General features: G+C 31.0%; 1 protein-coding gene across 1 annotated transcript in view; it reads right to left on the reverse strand.

Moving 5' to 3' along the window:
* Positions 1 to 18,350, reverse strand: part of LOC145284632 (dynein beta chain, ciliary-like) — a 309,431-nt gene that overhangs the window by 240,790 nt on the left and 50,291 nt on the right. The window contains exons 15-19 of the mRNA XM_080133537.1: positions 13,076 to 13,246; positions 9,385 to 9,510; positions 7,262 to 7,422; positions 4,588 to 4,714; positions 1,815 to 2,023 (exon numbers count right to left, since the gene is read on the reverse strand). Coding sequence (XP_079989663.1) covers positions 1,815 to 2,023; positions 4,588 to 4,714; positions 7,262 to 7,422; positions 9,385 to 9,510; positions 13,076 to 13,246 — 794 coding nt within the window. The remainder of the gene's footprint in view (positions 1 to 1,814; positions 2,024 to 4,587; positions 4,715 to 7,261; positions 7,423 to 9,384; positions 9,511 to 13,075; positions 13,247 to 18,350) is intronic.

Raw genomic sequence — 18,350 nt, forward strand, 5'->3', positions numbered from 1 at the left:
AAATACAGGGCATACTGATGAGGTTTTTCAGGGTGTTGGAAAGCACTTCTCCTTAAGACAACACTTAAACTGTTTTGTAAGTATGGGGTAAGTTCTGGTTGGAGCTTTTTCAGCACTATAACTGGAATGCCATCAGGGCCAGTTGCTTTACTTGAATCAAGGTTCTTGATTAGCTTGGCGACCTCACACACAGATATTTTTATGTTAAATAGCGTGTTGCCTGTTATAGGAGGAAATACAGGGAGTTGATGGCCTTCATCGCATAGATTAGAATTAGCTGCAAAGTTCTTGGAAAATAGTTTGGCTTTGACTGATGCTGACGAGATGACCTCAGGCCCATTGATGATGGTTGGGATAGAACGCACGCTTCTGTTCAGGATCCTGTTTGCTATTTGCCAAAACTGGTGGGAACCAAGCCGCTGCTCAGCTAATTTGGATTTAACGGACTGAGCATATAGCTCTCTTGCATTTTTATTACTCTTTTAAAGTGGTTGCTGGCAGTCCTGAAAACAGCTTTAGTCTCAGTACATCTATTACGTTGGTAGATATGGAAAAAGTGATTTCTGTGTGTGATGGCAGCAGCACATTCTGGGGAGAACCATGGCTGGTTTTTAGGTTTTTGTTGGAAGTTTTTGGATGGTATGACTCGGTCTATGCCTACAATTAACCATTCGGTCAGGTCTGATACTATAGAGGACACATCCTTTTTAAACATGGAATGCAGAGGTAGATCAGATATGAATGTAAGGAAGCTATCCCAGTCAGCCATAGAGTATCGATATACAGTATGGTGGAGAGGTACGTCTGAAGACTTATTACATTTCATTTTTATCTTAACTGCTACAACGGAGTGGTTGGAGGATCCCAGATAAGATAGAATGGAACATGAACATAGCTCAGGCGAAGTTGTAGGGAAAAGGTCTAGAAGGCTTGCATACTGACCGGTAGTATCGGGCACATAGGTGGGTTCGTGAACAATCTGAGTGAGGTCATAGGCAGTGGCAAATTCGTGACAGAACCTCCCCTCGTCATCGATCTTATTTGAGATTTCACAGTTTAATATCGAAATATTTAAAATGCTAGAAGTTATTGCAAATATATATATTATATATATATAACAAAAAACATTGCATAAACATATTTACATAGAATTCAGAGATGGAAGTATGAGTTTTCTTTGGTCTTTCGGCTTTTTTGGGTAATGTCTGTGCATAGGTCCTGCTAGTTTTATACCCCCCCCCTCATGGTTCCCTTTCAGTCTCAAGAGAAAATGGATACACCTTGTAAGAGTGGCTGTGCATGTAATTATAAAGCAAAGATTATGCAATACTGAACCACACATCTCCTGAATTGGCACTGCTTGATTCCAGTGATAAAGAGGAGTCCGATCCGACTGGAAATAATGTCAAGATAATCGAAGAGTACGTAAAGCACCTGGTATTTCGAAATGGTAACCCATTAACGAGGCTTAATGTCGTTTAAGTTTAGTGATCTAACAGAAACCGGTATATCAAGATGATTATACTGCATATATAGTTTTGTATAAAAATCAATATTAGTAAAAGTTATTAAATTGATATTTTGTCTCACAGTACTTGAACATGTAACTTTAAAAAGATGCCATTGGACTTTGACAGGAGAAAATCATTATTCATCATCAGATAACTCTAGCAATTCTGTTCATACTAAAATGATAAGCTCACAATATAGCTACGAATATAGCAGATTTGTACCAAGGGAGATAATCTGCAACAAGGGAGATAACTTAGGACATTACTTTATATTACATTGACATACAAAGAAAGTCAACTTACTCTGGATTTACTGTTCCAAGCAGTGCGAAATGCCTGAGAAGTCGTGGACTTAGTTTGGGAAGATCTGCGGATGGATTTGGATTTAGTGTTGCCATATAGATTACATCTCTCATGTTTTGCCATTTTTTGGTTTTATAGTTGTAGAAACCACCAAGGTCCATGTGTTGACGTATTAACTCAATTGCTGATTGATCACCATATGTATCAACCTAGAAATAATTTCATGGTAAAAAAAATCAAGAAATACATAATTCAAATATTTCTACATTATAAGTGGATGTCTAAAAGAATCAAAATAATGAATTTTAAGTTTTAAAAAATAACAAAAAAACTTGGGTGTTTTGTTGAAATTAGTTAAATTCCAAAAATTACAAAAAATGATTGAGTAGAAAAATAATTACACATAAAAAAATAAAATGGTACTTATTCAGATTAACACTTATGGCGATAAACGAAAATAGAGAAAAACTTTATTGTGTTATGGAATGAAGATTGTATATTCCAAAAATCACAAAAATTGATCAAGTAGTTTTTTTCTTTATTTTCGTAAAACAAATTTGCCGTTTTTAATTGAAAAGTAATATGCAGAGCCATTTTAATATTCTTCAAATTTTGTTTTTAACTGATATAAAATGACCCTTCTAAAAAAATGTTTTCATAATTTGAAAATTTTATTTTGCTGAAGAAAAAAATGTTTTTAAAAATACACATCATATTAAATTATTGTTCGGTTTTAATTCTTATGTTTCGGTTTTAATTCTTATGTTTCGGTTGTCTTTCCTCCATTATCTAAAAAAAAAAAAAAAAAAAAAAAAAAATTGAAATGAAATTCAGTTGTCTGCCCTTGATCCCTTTATTACCGCTGCTTATTTGCTCACAACAACACTGAGTAAAATGTGATTTTCTTAAATAAAAAAAAAATCTACTTGATCAGATTACATGATTTTTGGAATATTTCATCTTTGCTCCATGACTGATGTGTACATCATACAGACTTTTCTGTATTTTCTTTACTTGTAATTGCTGCCATAAATGCCAAATAATTCTAATTCTTAAATGGTCAATATATATATATAGGATTTTATGTATTTTCTATTTATATCCTTTCGATTATTTAAATAAATTTCCATTAATTTAATATGTGTGATCTTTTATTAAATAGTTTCTTAAAATGCCCCCACATGTTTCTTTTCTTTTTAATACTGTAAGCTTCTTTAAACTAATATATATATATATATATATATATATATATATATATATATATATATATATATATATATATTTTAGCGATGAGACGATTCCAATATTTTTCCCCCGGTTCCGATACAATTAACAATTCCATAATAAATTCCCGATTCCAATACCATTACAGATTCTGATTCCGATTCATAATTAAAATCTCTAAATGTTTAACAATAGAGTTGTTATTTTTCATGATTACTGTAAAAACGCATCTTAAGTAGACAGATATTTTTGGAAGCATAAAGATACACTTATAGGAGGATGATCTTTAGATTTTAGTTTTACTGTTAGTTTAAAATCGATAAATATTTATTATTATATCATTACTACCAGCAGTGGAAGATTTTGATTTAAGCAAAATCAAATAAAAAAGACAATTAAAAGAATCGTTTTTGACATCGGAAAATAGACGCAAATTTTTCCAATTCCGATACCCAAAAAGTCTCAATTTTTCCTTTTCAGTTCCAATTAATCGTCCCAACACTAATATATATATATATATATATATATATATATATATATATATATATATATATATATATATATATATGTATAATTATTTTTTACTATAATAATTAAATACCTACAGACACTAGTGTTTCATCCTTTCAGGAATCTTCAATGCAGGGTGTCATGATTAATACAAGTCGAACGATTTGAACCACGTAACATGAGACATCTCTGGCTTGATTAGTGGAGACCTAATCCATTCAGCTACCATTAACCGCGTGAAATAACGTTGAATTTAAACATCTTAATTTTTAAATATTCATTTACGTCAGTCAGACAGTGATCTAATCGTTATAGGATGATCTATGCATAAGAGCTAAATTGACCGACTTTAATTCAACTGAAAGTGCTCAACAATAAGAAACGAATTTCTCACACACACACTATAATATTATATCTAAAGATAAATATTAACAATATTTTATACCCCATGCTTATGAATCAGCAGTGTAGGAAGTGATAATTACTGCTGGTCGGGAGATTTGACCCAGTTAACAACCATCCTTTGCTTCACAGGCGAGTGTTCCTTCAAGCCACTAGAAATTAACACAATTGAAGGAAAATAAGTACCTATAAATCTTATTTAGGTGGACGTTCACAGTTGACAGTTAAACAGAATATTCAAATTAATGAGGGTCATAATCATAAAATTAATGAGGATAAGACCTTATTATAGTAGAATCTAATAACGAAATTAAATCATCTTGGACAATTCAAGATATAAATAGGAGTTAAGATTACAAGTAAAGATAAATGTCATATGAGTACTGGCAGGAAATGTTGAAAAAATTATCTGAAGTCTTCAAGTACTAGTTTCGTATTTCACAAAATTATTATTCAGAGTCGCTTTTGTCAATTTCTAAAAAGAACCGTATTTTGTATAACATTAAAATCAAATAATGATTTACTATAAAAGAACAAAAAACGAAAAACATAACAAAAATTAAAGTAAGAGACTGCACAACTAGTAGATGAATAACTTGCAGTTTTGCAAGACAGAAAAAGTGAAGTAAATATTCACCTTTGAGAAGTTGATGTCATCTATGCAACAGTAAAGTCTTTTGCCACCTTTTGGCATGTAGATGTTTCCATATTTCCATTCAGTGTACTCGGAAAACCTTTCCTGGAGAGATTTTGCAGTAGTGAAACTGAATAAATCATGAATGTAAAGAATATTAGTATCAAAAAAATTATTAGGATCATAATCATAAAATTAATGAGAATCATAATCATAAATTAATGAAGATCATATGCATAAAATTAATGAGGATCACGACAATAAAATTTATGAAGATCATAATCACAAAATTAATGAGGATCATAATTAAAAAATTAATGAAGATAATAATCAGAAAATTAATGAGGATCATAATTATAAAATGGTGAAGATCATAATCATAAAACTAATGAGGATTATAATCAGATGATCAATGAGGATCACAGAAATAAAAGTAATGAAGATCATAATCATAAAATTAATGAGAATCACAGTGATAAAATTAATGAAGAGCATAATCATAAATTAATAAGAATCATAATCATAAAATTAATTAGGATTATAATCATAAAATTCATTAGAATCACATTCATAAAATTAATGTGGATTACAATCATAAATTAATGAGTATCACAATCATAAATTAATGTAGGATTACAATCATAAATCAATGAGGATCATAATAATTATATTAATGAGGAGTATAATTATAAAATTAACAAGGATTACAATATTAAACTCAATGAGATCATAATCTTAAAATTAATGAATATCATAAGTTTAAAAACAATAAGAATCATAATTATAAAATTAATGAGGATTACAATAATAAATTAATTAGGGTCATAATCATAAAAACTAAGAAGTATCACAATTGTAAAATTAATTAGTGTGAATAATCTTAAAATTATTGAGAATTATTATTATAAAAAGTAATAAGTATCATAATCATAAAATTAATGGGAATCATAATCATAAACCCAATGCGTATCAAATGTCTGTTCAATGATATGGCTGGACACTTCAACACTGAAAGGTGTTATCATTAATGGGGTGCACAATCACTGAATCTTACTACCCCCGTCCATGCTCCAGATTTTTGTCTTTGTCATTATTTAGGTATAATGTCTATCAAAACAACCCTCAGACTATTTCTGAACTAAGAAGGCAATTACAGACCAAATCATGCCAGAGGAATATCAATTTTAGGAGCACTTATAATTGAACTTATCATAATTTAGAGATACTCATAATTTGGATTTGATTTGTTTTTAGTTTCTGCAATTCAGTGAGAAATAATATGATTGCTTTTTTAAGGATTTTCTGCTGTCGTAAATTCATAAATGTATATTTCTCATCATACTGATATTTTGACATTTTTCAAAGTGATTTATTTATAGCTACGTAAATATTATTTCTGTTGAGTCATTCATAAAAGTTTGCAATGGAATTTTTATAGATCTATAAAAAAAAAACTTCAGTTTCAAATTGCCTTTCCGTCGATCTGTCAGGCTGAAATTTGAAATATCAGTTTCAGTTGCATTGAATATAATAATTTTTTTTCATTTCATAAATACATAACACAATTTGAATTCTATAACAACTATGATTCTTTTTAAAAGCCGAACAAAAAACATTAGTTTCAGATAAAAATCACACATTTTTTTATTCTAACGACTATGTGTTGTTTGAAAAAGTCATATACGTGGTACACATTTTAAATTATAACATCTATGGTTTCTTTCGAGAACATTCTTTTCACATCACAAATGCACCAAATATTTTCAAATATTGTACTTGTATTTTATTTGAGCAAATCAACCATCTCAAGGAAGTCTTGAAATACAGACGTTGATGAATATATAAATAATTTGTGCTTCTCTTTTTTCATTTTTCTATATATGTACATTGTTTATATGAATATGCATTTTGAATAAAAATGATTCATTTCTTTACTAGCGGGACCTGTGAAGATTCCACAGGATACTCATTCATATGTAATATATTGATGTTGGCATTCTTTAGATGTTCAGCGTAAGTGGAGACGCTCTGATATTATTGTAGCTTTTTTGTTAAAACTGCAAAAGTATTTATCTAAGTTAGCACAAATGCTCGGTAAAGCCCGGTCGTAAAGTACGCTTATATATGATATTTTAATTCTTGGAGATTTCGTATATATTATTATAGAGTTAATGTTCTATCGATTTTTATGTGTTATAAAGTTGCGATTTCAAAAATAAAAAAATATATCCATATGACTTGGCTTAAATCGAAACCGAGATAAAAACTTAGGAACAAAATATATGTATGTATATATAACTTGAGTTCCTTCAGCCATAATCGAAACCAAAACTTATGAAGAATTCTTGATAAAATTATTTATAAAAAAATTAGATGATTTAAGTGCCATCAGCTATAGTTGAAACCGAAACCAAAACTTATGAAGAATTCTTGATAAAATTATTTATTACAAGAAATAGAACATAACAATTAAACGACCCGGATGTAAGCATGACACACAAAAGAACACACATGCTATCATATTTATTAATATATAGATTATCATATTAAGGAAGTTTATGTCTGCTGCAGCATCGGTTATCTTTTTCTGATATGAATAATATAAATGTTCAAATTGAATTGATTTTAATGAATCTAGAAATTGAATCGACCATGTTCTCTTCTACATTCGACTTACCTATTAGCATGTATAAATAGTGATCTGGATTCAGCCATTTCTCCTGAACTGAGAGTCTGCAATTTCTCTGAAAGAATATGAGTCTTCCCACAGCCATTGTCGCCAACAAGCATTGCAGGCATTCGGGCATCTATCAACAGGCCGAGAAGATGTGACAGTTGCTGGGAAGAGATCCATAATTTAATAGAAATGTTTTTTGTTTTGTCTGTTTTTAGCATATCAATTGCTGAAACACAATATTGTCAACGATTCATTAAAGACAAGTTGTTATTGTATCCAAGAGAAGGAAATTACCATTTTTTACCTTTCTCAACATTAATATTGTACTAATACTGTACTGTTGACCTCGAATCCTATGCTGCAGACCGTGACTCCTGAAGGGTCAAAGTCAAGAAGTGTATCCGGCTGAGCAAGAAGAATGGAAATGAACAGTGGATGGAGAATAGAGGCAGGCACAAAAGGATAGTATCAGCAGCAGCATCGGCAGAGTCTGATGGAGGGAATCCCTGCGGAAGTGCAACAGAATATGTTGCTTTCGCATCGGTCTGCTCAGTCACAGCAACAGCTGCCACCACTCATGACAACCTTCGGGCATGATTTTCCATCGTCTTTCTAGATGGAAGGATGCCAACAACAATAATTCTCATAATGATCACCACAGATTGAATTTGAACTCGATTCTATAAAACATGGTGGTATCCATTAGACAAATCACCAACCTTTTACTAGAAATTTTAAAACTAATGATCTCTTTTATAAACTAGTTCCTTTTCATAAACTTACACATATTGTTTTTTATTTCACTTTTATTAAACCTAAACAAGGCATATAAGCACTTAAGCATATAGGCTACTGTGAAAAAGAGCAGATTTATATGGGCAACTTGGGTGCACAGTTGGACATTCATATTGCATTTAAATTTCTGCATGATTGATACGGACAGGGAAACATGGAGCAGGAGGTAACTTACAAATCAAGTGGTCCAGAAAGAAACTCTTCTGATATCTAGAGACCTGTGGAGTGAAGGGGTGGGATTTTACTGCTAGTTGGGTGGGTTAATGAGTATTTTTGTTAAGCACGTACAAGTGCATTAAGTTAACCAGAGCACATTCTGTGGAAATACTTGTAAAACAAACACAGGGATGCAACACTGCAGTGATGGAATTTTGCAAACAGTTCAGGTCATGTTAGGTTTGAAACTCTTTTTTACACTCTGCCCAAGAGAGTAGTTGTTTGTGTACCGACTAAATTGTGGCTTTATAGAGATATAAAACACTAGCAGGTGTGAAAGTTTTCTAGCCTGGTAGATGGAGCTGTAATATTTGTTTATTAGTTGGTATAACTGACAATGTGGATACAAATATTAGCTTGAGAGGAATATTTTATTTTCTTAGTTTTTACATACTTTTAGAATTCTGTGTCTGCTCTTCGTAGGACACGTGTGACAACATAGAAGCCTGGAGACTGACTGTCTCATCCTTTTTAGGTCAATCATTGGTCAAAGAGAGAGAAAGAGAGAGAGAAAGAGAGAGAGAGTGTGTGTGTGTGGGTGAGCGAGCAGCAACAGCAGAAGAGAAAAGAGAATAGATTTTTGGGTATCTTGGTTAGTTGAGTTCTTTTAGAGAAAGAGAAGATTAAAGAAACAATATCTTTTCTTCATGGTAGTAGTATGTGGCCTGAGGTCACTTAGGTTCACTCCTACAGAGCTTGTCTTTTTTACAGTAAACTTGGCAGCGTCTTCTTTGTACTTATTTAACTTCATGTAGCCTGAGAAAGTTAGGTCTAGGTGTTTGAATCATAGACTCTCTAGAATGGTGCTACCGGGTATGATAATTGATGGTTGGAAAGATTACTTATAGTATTAATTGATGAAATTCTCAGGTAAGAATGATTCAGGCGATTGGCCCAAACCAAATTTCTTTCAAAAGAGAAAGTAATCTTTGGGAGTATTTCCTCATGAGACCGACCAGAAAAAGATAGTAAACTTATTTGATTCTGGCTAAATACAATCGAAGAATCAATAAACCAACTCATGAATTAATACAGTTTATTAATTCCGAAAGGTGAGAGCGTTCAATTCTTACACAGAAAATTGTAATAATTTTTAAGAGTTTTTTTTTTACCTCAGTTTTTCCAGTGGGTATAAAATCACTGCTCTTTTTGTACGTGACAAACTGATGTCCATTTGACGGTTGGCTCCATGGTACAAACTTCAATCCTTCACAAGAATCTAATTTGAAATCAAACACCTTAAAAGAAAGAGAGAAAAAAGATATCTTGATATAAAATAGGAGGAACACATGAAAAAAGAGAAAAAAATATGTAGTTTATGCAGTTGATTTAAAAATTATGTAGTTGATGCAGTTAATTAAAAATATGTAGTTGATGCAGTTGATTAAAAAAGTATGCAGTTTATGCAATTGATTAAAAAATATGTAGTTTATGCAGTTAATTAAAAAATTATGCAGTTTATGCAGTTAATTAAAAAATATGCAGTTTATTCAGTTGATTAAAAAAGTGTGCAGTTTATGCAGTTGATTAAAAAATATGTAGTTTATGCAGTTGATTAAACAATTATGCAATTGATTAAAAAATATGCAGTTTATTAAAAAATTATCCAGTTTATCTAGTTGATTAAAAAAATATCCAGTTTATTAAAAAAAGTATGCAATTTATGCAGTTGATTAAAAAAATGTAGTTTATGCAGTTGATTAAAAAATATGTAGTTTATGCTGTTGATTAAAAAATTATAGTTTATACAGCTAGTTAAAACATTTTGCAGTTTATGCAGTTGATTAAACTATATGCCATTTATGCAATTGATTAAAAAATATGCAGTTTATGCATTTGATTAAAAAATTATACAGTTTATGTAGTAGATTTTTAAAAAATTATGCAGTAGATTAAGAAATATGCAGTTTATAAAGTTGATTAAAAGTATGCAGTTGATTTCTATGTTATGTGCTTAAACATCACTTCAGATAGTTATTTGTGTGACTCCATAAAAAAGACATTTAGGAAATCTTGTCATCTGTAATTGAAAGATTCAGTAGATACAATTTTATAGGTGTTAAACAAAGTGTAATGGCATATGACACTTATAACATTCAATGGCAGAAAATTTTAATATGACCAGATGACCAATAATTTTACTCATTTAGAAAAAACAGCTGTTCCTTTATTGACACACAATAAGTAGTTGACAAATTACAATTTTGGATCCCGGACATTGCAGAGTAGAACAAATAGTCCTGATTAATTTCTTAATTTATTATCCTCTCTATTTCAACAAATTAAGAAGACATGTAATGTTGGTTAAGGTAATAAAGAGATTTAATATATATGTTACCAAATGTAATACTCTAATCTTACATTTTTGCATCCCAGAAAAAATTCGAATTTCTTCCCTCTCCTATATGTCAACCGCATAAGAAGATATGTAATTTCAATAAAAACAATAGTCCGAAGCGAGTTAACATATATCAGTGACTAAAAGTAACACTGTAATCTTACAATCAAATTACATAGTTCATGCAACTCGTAGCAGCATCAGCATATACTTGCGGTTTAAGATTTTGAATATGTTTGTTTTATAACATCATTGCTGATTGATTGTAGCAATCAACTTCCTTTTTGGCTGGTCCAATCAAAGACTATCACTCAGACGGGACTGAGTTTATAAAAGCTTAACCCCACTGCAATTCGCTCTTTCTTCCCAGTCTTTTTTTGACTACACACTCTACTGTTGAGGCACTACTTTGTCCGGACTGCACATAGACTTTAATGCGGTACACACATGAACTCTCCTTCTCCCACAGGACTCTCTAATATTTTGTCTGAATGAATGCTCTGACTACTAACTTCAATGCGTATCCATGAACTCTCTTTCTCAACAGGTCTGTCTAATCTTTCAACAACGTCTTTACATAGGAACTCTTTTCAAACATCATATTACTGAAGATAGTCAATAAAGTTGTAATTAAATATTAGAATGAGACTCTTATCTTTTTTATTGTACAACCTGCTTTCTTTTTATGTGTTTCAGCATCATACCAACTGAGTAGAAATGGTCTTGTGGCCCTATAAAATGGACGATAAGAAAATGTGTGTCAGTGCAATTTTGCAGGGGTTGCACAAAGTGCATGTCATTAATTTGTAACGATTAATAGATGAATCCTTTCACCCCAAGAAATAGACTATAATTTTCTCTTTGACAGAAAATAGTTGTTCTCTCATTGGCACGCAAGTATTTGGAAAAAAAATGATATAGTTTATGTGCCTGCTTTCTATTTCATGTGTTCCAGCATCACACCAAAATGTAACATTACGTGGCATTATTTGTAATGATTGATGGGAGAATTCTTTTGGCCTTCAAGGGATGGCTTGTTATCTTCTCTTTGGCAGAAAATGGTTGTTTTCTCATTGACACATTGAAAGTAATTAGCACAATGGATAGTGTCGTTCTTCAGCAATGATGGTGGCAGCAGTCGTTGTAGTGAAGATAAAGTAGCAGACATAGAGTTGTTCTCTCTCTTTTTCTCCTGCCGTGATAATAGCAACCATCTTCTTTCCCCTTATGTTGCATGGGGAGGGGGGGGTCATATCAGAGACATGTATAAAGAGGACTCTGAAAAGGGATGATAATGACATTTATAACAGCTGAGAGGGACATTTATAACAGAGCTGAAGGAGATGCGAATTCATTATTGAAGGAATGTGCAATACAGTTCTTTTACATCAGAGGGGGAGAATCATTACTGATGATGGAGGATGGAACAGACAATTAATACTTGGAGGGGATTATATAAAGTTCGTTAAAGATGATGAAAGAAAAAAACACATTTACCTTTCAGTTGTAATGACGACACAAAGGCAAATAGTTACAACATACAGATGGTGATTTCTTTATTCATCAGCCGGCCGATTGATGATGTCCGGGATTTAAACCTTTTGACTACATGGTCTCCTCTCCCCTCACTTCGCCTCTAAGAGGATCAGCTCCACTGAGTCGCTGTCCGACTCTCGTCTGTGACTGTCTGTAATTCTTTGATTCTGATTAACTAACTTCAAACCCCATCTCAATATATATAATCTTTTCTTTGTGACGTCAGAGGTGCACTGTTAACCAATAGTGACGTCTCTCAGCAGTGAACCAAGCTGAGATGAGTATTTCAACCATTGCATGCACAACTGTCTCCATACATTTTAAGAAACAAAATTCACTTTTGATTTTATCGCTAAATCAGAAAATAATTTGTCCATTCAAAATTTCTATACATGTACAAAAACAAAAACGCTAACATACATATGTTGCATAAAAATGGCGCAGTTTCATCTTTGGCTGTCGATCATGTACTTGGCAGTACACAGCTTTTATTTGTCTACTGTATACTTTATTAACAGAGAAAATCGTAACAACAATACTGATATTTCAGATAGCAACAGAAAGATAGGTAAACAGACATGGAAATAAAAAAGAAATAGATATCGACAGATTTACATGTAAAGATAGATATGGACAGATGTATGGATACATATTCATAGACTGGAACATAGACATAGACATTGGCAGATTGAGATGAATGAATATAAATTTACAGACTGAGGCATAGAGATAAACATTGATAGACTTAACTGTACAGATAGATATTGAGAGTCTGAGGCATAAAGATAGATATCAACCGACTGAGGTGTACATATAGATATTAAAAGATTGAGACATAGAGAAAAATATATTGACAAAATGAGGCGTACAGTTATATACAGATGTTAGTAACTAGATAGATCTATAGATATTGTGTGTATTAAACTCACTGTGCCATTCTCAGGAAATAGGTGGTCTTCTGAAAATACCTCTCTCCACCATGAGTCGAAGATATTGCGATGATCTCTGATTAGGCATCCAGCAAATGACCAAATGCAAGCAAAACTGAAGCAATATTCATAATCCTGGAAACTTTCAAGCTTTAAAGAATTTTCCAGTGCCTGAATGGATAAAAAAAAAATTACAGATCATTTAAGTTATTTTCATTATTTTCATGCAATAAAAAGACAATTTTTTTAAAATTGTAATTATTTTATCAAAACCATTACAGATATTGAAGAAGTAATTATTTATCACTGGCTTTTCATCTAATAATTAATAAATTTACGAAAGGTATTATATATTTGAAGACATATATATACATACACGAAAATGACTCTTTGAAGGATGAGATTATATATATATATATATATATATATATATATATATATATATATATATATATATATATGTATGTTCTGATCTTGAGTACGTGGTGCAATGGAGAAAATGGTAACTGGTTAATTTTAATGCATCTAAAACCAAGCATCTTTCCTTTCATTGTAATCACTCTGACCCAATCATGCCCCGATTGCAATGAATGGCTCTTGTCTTGGGAAAGCAACAGGTCTTGTCTGGGACTGACCTTCACTTCTGATCTGAAATGGAACACATACATCAAATCTGGAAAAATGGGTGGGTCATTCTACCACTCTAGTAGGTATCTTACTGTCGATGCAATCTTTTATCTGTATAAGAGCCAAGTACATCCTAAAATGGAGTAGTGTTGTCACACGTGGGCAAGAGTTGATTGGTGTGCTCTATCTTGCCTTGATAAAATTCAAAACTGACTTCCAAACTTAGTAGGTGATGCCCTGCAATCCTTTCCTACAAAAGAGATATTGCACGCCTGTCTCTGCTCTATCATTATTCTCATGGCAAGTGCTCGTCTGAGCTCCAATCTATGGCCTCCCATCGCCAAACTTTCACAAAAAAACACTCGACTAGCTACAACCACTATCAATAATTTCCCCCACTTTCTATCTGTACCTAAATCTAAATGCAGATTCCATAAACAAAGCTTCTTTCTTAGAACTGCCTGCCTGTGGAACACTGCTACACAGTCGATTACAATATGGTAACCTTCAAGTCAAATGCAAACAAGTTCTTATTAAACTATCCCCTTAAATAGTCCAAATTCTACCAAACTTACACAACAAACGATTACTACATAACCACCTTACATTCATTAACCCTTATACTCGAGTGGCTTGATGAGTGGTGAGCCCTTGTAAATATATATATATATATATATATATATATTCAAATTCAAAATGGCATAATGGAAACATATTAAAGGTATTTGCAGCTTCTTTTCCAATTTTCAGATGTTAATCATATCAAATCACACTTTATTTGCTTTTGACGGATTGATTATTGCTATTTCTTTTGATGAGTTAAGGACATAATAGATACACTGATTGATATAATAATTAGGTGATTGATGTTTCGTTACGAAACAGATACTCTCAAGAATTGTAAATGTCAACAGAATTAAAGGAATAAATAAGATGGTCAACATCATGAATTGTGGAATATAGTTTTTTGTCATTTATTCACTATATATATATATATATATATATATATATATATATATATATATATATATATAGATATAGATATAGATATAGATATAGATAGATATATATATTTCTTTGTAGATTTTTCTTGGATAATCTTCTAGAGTTTGGACTTCTTTTGTTTTCTTATTTATATATTTTTTCACTGCTTATTATATATTATTATTATATATATATATTGTATTTCTTTACTATTCTCTTTCTATGTATTTCTCTACTTTCATAAGCATGAGGTGTTTAAAAATTTTTATACTACCTCCTCAAATGACTGAAATCCAACTATGAACTTTAAAGCAAATTGGTTCTATCAAAGTTGACACGTACATCGTTACACATAAAAATTGCAATAATTACAAAGAATCATAATGGTTAGCATTTGTTTAGTACCACAAACACATTTTTATCAAAAGATACCCAAACTTGGTGTGGGCCATCCCTATGTGGAGGATTTTATGAAGAGCCGCACAAAATATGACCTTAACCTTTTAGCTTTATGTTGAAAAATGGTGTGGACCATCCCTAGGTTGGAACCCATAATCATATCAGGTTTGGTCTAAATCGGTCCAGTGGTGTGTGCTATAGGAGAGTATATATGCATAGACTATGCCCTTGACATTTGACCTTTATCTTGAAAAATGGTGTGCACCATCTCTAAGTGAGGGACCATCATCATGCCAGGTTTGGTCATGATTGATCCCAGGGTGTGGGCTGTAGGAGAGTTGTACACACACGAATGCTATTACTTGAAATATATATATATATATATATATATATATATATATATATATATATATATATATATATATATAAGCGATATTAAACACTGATAGAATTCAGATGAAAAATATTGATAGATATTACTTGAAGTAATTGAACCACGAAACTTATATATATATATATATATATATATATATATATATATATATATATATATATATATTTCATGATTCTTTGAGGGGTACAAATTTTATATAATGCAATCATGAAGGGAAGACTTAAATTCATGATTAAAATGTTTAAAATAAAGTCAACGTTTAAAATAAAGAAGAGAAGAACAGAAAAAAATGGGGGAGTCAGCTGACCAGTTTCGCTCTTGCTTTATCAAAGCTGCATCGAAGAATTTGTTTTGGAGAAAAAAAAAACACGAATGGGAATCGAAAATATGTACAAATAAAATCATGTTGCATTATGTTATGTATGGAGGGAAAAAAATTGGGGAAAGCGATTGAAATACAGCAACGTTATATTACTCGAAGATCCTAGGGATTAATCACGCTCAAACCTAAGAGGCATTCCTTCTGCTTACAGAGGGAAGGCCTTCTTTTTATTCTTGATTTTATTTGTACGAATTCCCATTCGTGTTTTTTTCTTTTTCTCCAAAACAAATTCTTTGATACAGTTTTGATAAAGCGAGAGCGAAACCGGTCAGCTGACTCCCCCATTTTTCCCCCTTTTCTTCTCTTCACGCCGTTAACTTTATTTTAAACGTTTTTAATCAATCATGAATTGAAGTCTTCTCTTCATGGTTGTGTTATATATATATATATATATATATATATATATATATATATATATATATATATATATATATATATATAGTTACATTTTTTTTTGAAAATAGGATTCCAGCAGAGTGCTCTATTATAAGGGAAAATTCCGAAAATAAGAGCATATTATTTATATTTATATTTACAGAAAGTTTGAATGAGCTAAGTCATCGGTACCGTCGGTTTCAAAACCGATAATAGGGGACCGTTTTAGATATCCATATAAAGCTCTTTAACAGCCGATACTCATCTGTTTTATAACTAGAATCGGAATCATTTAGATACATTACAAGATCACATTTATGACCCAGGAATAAGCAGTTTAAATGTGTAGCATGAATCCCTGAAAAGTTATATACACAGAAAGAAAGCATTCCTCATAAACTGGGACGGCAAAAAAGACAAAACCTGAATTAAAAAAAATATATACATATTATTTTTTTTTTTTTTAAATTAAAAAAAAAATAATAATAACAATATTTTTATATATATTTTTAAAATATTTTATATTTTATATTTTTATTGTAAAATTCATTTATCTTTATTTTTATCTTTATTTTATTTTTATAATTTATATTTTATATAATTTATATTTTATATAATTTATATTTTATGTTTTATTTTAATTTATTTTAATTTTAAATTATTATATTGAAAAAAAAAGAAAGAAAGGAATATAACTATAAGAGTTAAGTATAGTATAAAAATCCCTTAGGCTAGATAAGCATTTCCCCCACCCCCTCCCCAAAAAAACAAACACTACATCGAATTTTTTTGATTTTAAATATAATTTTAATATGAATTAGATAAAAATTAAATTTGATATTGGAATTGTTTTTTAAATTTTAAATTAAAGTCGGTTAGTTTTAATTATAAATTTAAATTCAGAGTTAATACAAAAGTGTTTAAAAAATTAGTTAGAGTAAGAGTTGTGTTTTAAATTTAATAAATTTATCATATCTGATTAGGATTTTACAATAAAATTTATATACGATAGATTTCTTCAGACTATTTAAAAGAAATTCACGTTTTACCTGTATTACATAGGGCGGATTAAAAAATATAAATATAGTATATGGTATATATAGTAAGAAGAATAAAGTTAAATAAAAATAATAAAATAATTACTTTCAAAATTGAATTTGCTTTCCGAACTTTCCAAAATTATCTCCCTTGCACTGATTGAAAGTTTAGTTAGAAAAAGTTCCGTTTGCGATCGAAAGGAGTTAAAAATTAGTAGAATAAAAAAAAAACATATTTTTCATTGGGGATGCGATAAACAGTTAAAATATATTAAAATAACATATAACGGGAAAGCTTTAAGTATATAACATTCCTCTTTTTCTTTTCCTTTTCTTTTTCCCCTTTCTTTTTCCCTTTCGATCCTTTTTTTTTTTCTTTAGCGCTCAAAACATTAAACAGACAATTTAAAAAATTTTATTATCTTTTTATTATTTTTATTTACATTTTTATTATTTTATTAGTTGCTCAGAAAAACGAGATTTGAATATGATCTTGTAATGTATTGATATAATTCTAATTCCGGTTATAAAACATGAGTATCAGCTGTGCAGAGCTTGATAGGGGTAACTAAAATGGTCTCCTATTATCAAGTTTGAAACCGGCGGTACCAATGACCTATTTCATGTAATATTTCTGTATGGCACAATCACGTTGACATGTTGAAGTTAATCAACGTTGAGGCTGCCCAGTACCAGATGAGTGACCATTTGGGAAGGCTAGGCGCTGTATGTATTGCGCCGAGTCGTAGAAATTTCCAGGTTGGTATCTGGGGGCGCATTAATTCACTTAGAGAGATGCACCCCCAATTTTCATTAAGACATGCATCTAGGAGAAGGTAACTCTGATGTAAAATCTTGCAGTCTACTGTATACTCTGTCCTGTGGCTGTCATGACTGCACCAACAAATGTTAGCAGTAATACCAAAAAGTGTGGATGGTTCTATACACTATATCACTCATCTGTGTGGATGTCTGGGCGACTTAGTTTTTGTGCCAGAAGCTCATACCTCGAAATCAATGGGAGTGTCCATCATGTATATATATATATATATATATATATATATATATATATATATA

Source organism: Euprymna scolopes, chromosome 9 (assembly GCF_053919585.1).
Source record: "Euprymna scolopes isolate OS-2025 chromosome 9, ASM5391958v1, whole genome shotgun sequence".
Taxonomy (NCBI): Eukaryota; Metazoa; Mollusca; class Cephalopoda; order Sepiida; family Sepiolidae; genus Euprymna; species Euprymna scolopes.